This window comes from Brassica oleracea, chromosome C5 (assembly GCF_000695525.1).
Source record: "Brassica oleracea var. oleracea cultivar TO1000 chromosome C5, BOL, whole genome shotgun sequence".
Lineage (NCBI taxonomy): Eukaryota > Viridiplantae > Streptophyta > Magnoliopsida > Brassicales > Brassicaceae > Brassica > Brassica oleracea.
Window position 1 is genome coordinate 23,526,740 of NC_027752.1, and position 6,431 is coordinate 23,533,170.

General features: G+C 36.3%; 1 protein-coding gene across 1 annotated transcript; it reads right to left on the bottom strand.

Annotated features, from left to right (window-relative positions):
* Positions 1-201: 201 nt before the first annotated feature.
* Positions 202-859, bottom strand: LOC106293995 (pectinesterase inhibitor 1-like). Its single transcript, XM_013729620.1, has one exon. The coding sequence runs from the start codon at positions 818-820 to the stop codon at positions 287-289; it is 534 nt and encodes a 177-aa protein (XP_013585074.1). The 5' UTR covers positions 821-859; the 3' UTR covers positions 202-286.
* Between the last annotated feature and the right edge of the window lie 5,572 nt (positions 860-6,431).

Below are 6,431 nucleotides of genomic sequence, written 5' to 3' on the forward strand. Positions count from 1 at the left end.
AGTATCGAATAAGATCACAAAATTGATAAATATGAACGAAACAAATCGGATCAAATATAGTTTCAAAAACTAGGATAATCAATGTTACCCACCCTATCTAGTTGTAGTCACCATTTATGCTAAGATGGGTCTTTATTGATCCAATCAGCGCATGGACGAAATGATAATGTTGAAAATAAAAAAACATTTGCTTACTTTATTATAATATATACAGTATATAATAATGTAATTATCATCTTACCAATAATACAACTTAATCAGTCAAACACATGATGATGGTTTCAAATTAATATCTACGTGGTAGGATGTTAGAGATGACAAGAGTAATACCACAAAGATTCTTAATTCCCTTACTATTATTCAAAACAGAATCATCCACAGATCTCAATCTCTTCACATAATCTAGACATGTATCAGCTCCATCCAATGCAGCAGAAACTTTAGTTTTCAGCCCCTCACCCTCTCCAGAAGCTAAATGCTCAAAAGCTTCCTCGAGGTTTCCAATGGTGTTCTCGTATTCATCTAAGCATGATCTGTAAGCTAGTTTGGATCGGGGGTCGACACCTCCATCGATAATAGATTGGAGTCTTTTAAATGTTTGTGTTGCTTTTGCTTGTGTAGCATCAAGTGTGGCTTTCGCCAAGGCTTCAAGATTAGGAGATGAAAATTCTGAATTGAGAAAGTCAAGACAGAAAGATGGATCCAAAGTTTTGTCACAGATGGTGCTCATCTCTGAACTTGTGATGGCGTACGAGGAACCGATTAAGAAAAGAAACATAAAAGAAGACAAGAATGCATTGTTCTTTAAATTTGCAACCATTCTTGTTTTCTCTGCTTTTTATTTTATTTTCTAGTTCATGATAGGAAATAACATCCGAAACAATGTGTATTTATATAGAGAGTAGTTAACGTACAAGGCTTTAGTCAAAACGATTCAAGAATAGAAGTTGTTATGAGCGATGAAGATTTTTTCTGCATTGTTAGAAGAATTACAAATATAGTAAATAGTTATGCATAAGGCCACCTCCAACAACAGGCTCTTATAGGAGTTTGCGTCGGAATCTCCTATATATTAATAGAGAATTATTTAAAAAGGTATAATTTTAAATTTGTATTAATTAAAAAAAAAATTGTTTAAGTGTTACTTATGTGACAGTATAAGAATTAATTAAAAAATTAATAAGTCCAAAATTCAATTGCTACGAAAACTAATACTAACACAAACATAAATGCATATAATAAACATAATACTCAGCGATCTGATTATTAACTTAGTACTCTGTGTAACCACTTAATAAATATTTAAACTATTTTATTTATGGTATTATAATAACCACTTTTTTTTTGTTTAACATGGGGATATCCTAGGCCTATGGAAAGGCTCAGACTAATCCTCAAGAGAAAGTGCAGCCCATGGATAGACCCTCTGTCCGGGTATGCAAATGGGTCCTAAAGCATAGGTCCATATCCGTATGGGTTGTTCAGAAACATCATGAAGTAGTTTTCTCCGACGGGATTCGAACTCGCAATCTGGATGCAGAAAGGAGTCTGTCCTTATCATTGGGCCATGATGTCCCGGATTATAATAACCACTTGAGCGTTTGCTAACTGTTAAATATAAAATTCTTGACGTTTGTTTATTATTCTGTTCACCTAAACCATATAGAAAAATAGCACAAATTAACAAAGCGTATAATGAATTAAAAAAATAAAAGACAGAGCAACACCGGATAACACTATTATCGAGAAGAATGCAAAGCAACACAATTGAAAGTTTTGTTTCGTCGTCAGTACATTGTCCGCAACATTTCACAACCTTGAAGTTTAACAAAATTGTAATTTTCATAACAAAAAAAAAGCAATAATTCACAAATGAGCGGTAACCAAAATTGTATTTCAAATGTTCATTGTTAGTAGGTTCAAAACTTTGTTGATGTGGGAATCTCTAATTCATTTGTGTAATTGTTATTCTGTGTTGCTGCAGACAATTATATGCTCCGAAGAGACACAATATATACTCAGAAGAGACATAGTCTATTATACTATCAAGAATCAATTTCTAATATATACTCTAGTTTTGTAAGCTATATAATTAGAAAACAACTACTTATTTTGGACTATCTATAAATTAGGTCGCTTAAATGTTCTTTTTAATTAATTAAGCCGAAAGAGATCGTAAACGGCTGATATTATTAATGTTAGAAGACAATAATCCTAAAATTTGAACCAAATTTTTGTGATAAACAATTTTAGAATCAAACTCTTTTGGTAAATTTAAATTAATTGTTTTTATACCAGGATGTTTAAATAAATAAGAAACTTTTTCACTAAGTTAATGCTTCCACCAAATTTTTAAGCTTGATAAATTTTTTTGAAGAAGCTCTATATGGTAAGTTTAATTTAAGATAATAATATACTTTGTCATCAAGTCTATAATTCCGACCATTAAAAAAAAACTGGCCAAATATGTTTGTGGTAGTTATTGAAAATTTACATTAATATTGGCTCAATGTATCACGCTAAAATATGATTTCTAGGTAATTAATACTAATTATTTTAACTTTTCAAACAATCCGAAAACCTACTTATGTATACTATATATATACTGTTGAATTTTCCCTTAGAAATACCATCAAATTTCTTCACAGCTCTTAATCTATCTTATTAAAACAGAAACATTATAACTTCTTCTAGGTGGATTTTTAAGTTAGACATCACATTATTATTATTCATAGCTTAACCTTTCTTTTAAATATATTTCCTTAAAGAGTTAAATATCCATCATCTATCATTTAATTTTAACTTCCCTGTAAGATCTATGTTTTAAATTATACATCTATATTATACATGTATTAAACAAAGGTTCATCAGACTATAGTCACATTATCATTATCATATTACTAGGGGTATAGCTCCGCGCAAGTGCAGAGATGTTTGACAAATAATTGTAATTTAAAAATGTTATAAGAGGTGAAGTCTAAGTGTTTTGTTTAATATAGTTTTAGTGGTTTATAGTACAAATTAAAAGTTTCATGTCTTGTTGATCAAGGGAAAATCATATGACCTGTAGTTGTAGTGGATAATGTAGAAGGTATAATAAAATGTGAGCAAATTGGTTGTGAATATAAATTGGCAAAATTGCCAAAAGAGAACAAGAAAACACAATAGTTGTCCCTATGGTATAAATCCAAAATTAAGTTGTCTCTATAGTATAATGTTTTCCATAATACCAAAAGTAACCTATAATTAATCTTATTAAACATAATTAATTGTATTGAAAAAAAATGATTCAATGTTGGTTAAATAAAGTTGCCTGAAGGGGAAAAAAAAACAGAACAAAAGGTGTAGAAACATTTGATTTTCCTAACCCTAACAACATCTTTGGTCTCTCCGCCTTTCTCTTTCACGGCCAAAAAGATGGCGATTGTGTCTTCTCCGTTCTGTTCCCTCCGGTGAAATCAAAGACGGAAACCACCGAAGCTTCTCTCTTCACATCTCTGTCTCTCTTCTACTCTCCGCTTCTCTCCACCTCTCTCCGCTTCTCGCTACCTCTTCGCTTCTCTCCGCCTCTCTCTGCGTCTCTCCTCCTCTCGCCGCCTCGTCGCTTCTCTCCACCTCTCTCCGCCTCTCCGCTTCTCTCCGCCTCTCTCTGTGTCTCTCCTCCTCTCGCCGCCTCGTCGCTTCTCTCCACCTCTCTCCGCCTCTCGCCGCCTCTCCGCTTCTCGCCACCTCTCCGCTTCTCGCCACCTCTCCGCTTCTCTCCGCCTCTCTCCGCGTCTCTTCTCCTATTGCCGCCTCGTCGCTTCTCTCGGCCTCTCTCCGTGTATCTCCTCCTCTTGCCGCTGCGTCGCTAAGGTATTACGTCCGAACTTTATCTTTCTTTATTTCATGTTCCTCGATTCGGCTATTGTTTGATGTGTGTATGTGTTTGTTGAATTGATTTCGTTTTATCTGGTTTGGTTAATTAATTTTGTTTGTAACCAAGAAGATAGTCTTTCTGTTTCTGAGTTTTATATTTGGTTTTGTTCTTGTGTTTGTCTCTGTTTCACTAAAATCATTTTGTGGTCTTTTGTAGATATGGAGTTAGAGCTACCTAAACGACTTTATGGAGAGGGTTTGGAACCTCATGTCAAGAAGATCAACAATTACTGCCGCATGGAACTTATCAGGGATCTGGGTAAAGCCATGTCTGCAGAGTACAATGATGTGAAGATAGATCCTGTTTTCAAACATATCATGGCTATTGCGGATAACAAGCTCGGGTTTTCAGGGAAATTGGTGGATAGTTTCTTGTGTAAGCAGCTGATTACCTCGAAGATACATGAGAAGTGGTTTGTCTTTGCGAGGACGCCTCTCCGGTTTTCGCTCCAGGAGTACCATGATGTGACAGGCCTCAAAGTTTCTCGGGAAAGCAACAGTGACGTAGTAACATGGAAAAATGACGGGGGGTTTTGGAGTAACCTACTAAGGACTGGTGATAAGATCACCTTGAAGTCGATCCGAAAGGTGCATCTAAAAGAAGTTCACAAGTGGACTCGGATTGATAGGATGAGGTTGATCTACCTGTGTGTGATAATGGGTGTGGTGATGGGGAGAGATGAGAAGGTGAACATCCCAGATATGTACATCAAGTTGGTGATGGATCTTGACAAGCTCCGGAAGTTCCATTGGGGTCTTCACTCGTATGACTTCCTGCTATGTTCGATTGAGAAGGCTAGGAAGAAGTTGGGTAAGAAGGACAGCTACATTTTTGAGGGTTTCTCATATGCTCTCCAGATTTGAATTATGGAAGCAATTCCTGATTTTGGAGAAATATGTGGGAGACACGTCTCTGGCAGTTTCGTCGGTCCAAGGTGTGGCAATTGGAAAGGAGTTGCAAACGTTTCTTATGAAGACATCATTGAGCTTGAGGACTCCTTAACTAAGAAGGTAACTATCTCACATTGTTTTCTTATATATGGTTGTTGTAAAATTTGTATTGATTTTAATGTTTGAACTGTTTTACAGGGTGATTTGTTCTCAGTTATTTCAGTGACTGGTAATGGTGATATGTTTCAGCATGTTGACTATACAAGGAAGGGTGAGATGGAAGATGAACGAGTGGACCTTCTTCTAGATAGGATCAGACAGAAGTTTGATTGGAGCTCCACAGAATGGCCAGTTTAGAGCCTGAAGAGACTGAAATGGAGGAAGCCGACAGCCAGGATAGAGGGTCAGCAGCTGATAAGACTGTGGCTGATACTGATGTTTTAGTAGAGGAGGAGACCTCTTCGGTAACGGTTGTAAGAAAAAGCAAGAGAAAGATTCTTGATGAAGGAGCAGTGACCAGAAAGAAGAAGTTGTTGTGTAAGCGATCTGCAGGAAAAAATCTTGCTTTTAGTTCTGAAACTAAGAGTTTCATTGAGGGTCTCATCCAGACGTCACTCACTTCCTTGGGGGATAAGCTCAGTACGCAAATGGCTAATATGGAGAGGATGTCTACAGAGAGGATGGGGAAGATGGAGATTGAGGTTTCACAGCTCAGGGACACAATCAGTTTGACCGGTGAAGGAAGCTATCCTAGCAAGAAAGCAGCTGAAGAAGCTCCACTACACAGCAAAGCCAAGCAAGCTCCATCTAAGAGCAAAGCCAATGAAGATCCACCTAAGAGCAAAGGCGCTCAAGCTCCACCTAAGCGCAAAGGCGATCAACCTACACCAACAAAAAAGGTACTACCTAAGAGAAAGTGTAGAACTTGATGAACTTGGAACTAGGCTGCTTGAGTTAGGGTGCTGGATCTAGGCTTTTGGAACTTCATTTCGACTGTGTAATATTCTGTATCAGTTTAGTACATTGTAATATGGAATGTGAAACTTTTGTGTAATAGGTTTCTAATGTGAAAAATGTTTGAATGTACTGCTTTGTTTGTGTTATAAATGTAATCTTTTTGTTTGTGTTATGAATAAATGGCTTCTTCTTATATGCATTGTTTTAAATTTTAATGAATAGGATGGGAAAAAGATTGCTACAGAAACTAATGATTTTGATTTTGGATTGAGTACACAAGACTTGCGGGACCTGTCGCAAGCTACATTTGTTGACGGTTTTGATCGATCTCAAGTGAAAGTTGAGACCTCAAGTAAATCAAAACCGTTTAACATGGCTCCACTGCAGTGGAATGATGAGCAAATAGATCGAACCAAAGAAGACTCGCCAGATGCCGCGTTGGTGTTTTTCCGTGAAAAGGATTGGGAAAAAGTTAGAACTTTGTCAACTTCCTCCACGTAAGTACTCTATTCTCATTCATCTGTCATGTATTGATACATTTTAAATAAAATGTATAAATGTTTTACAATTTTATCATTGTATTTGGTTTCAGACGTCTACGGATTGGACCTGCCACTTTAGATTTTGAGATTGCTAATCGTCTTATGGATAAATCTGAGTGGGTT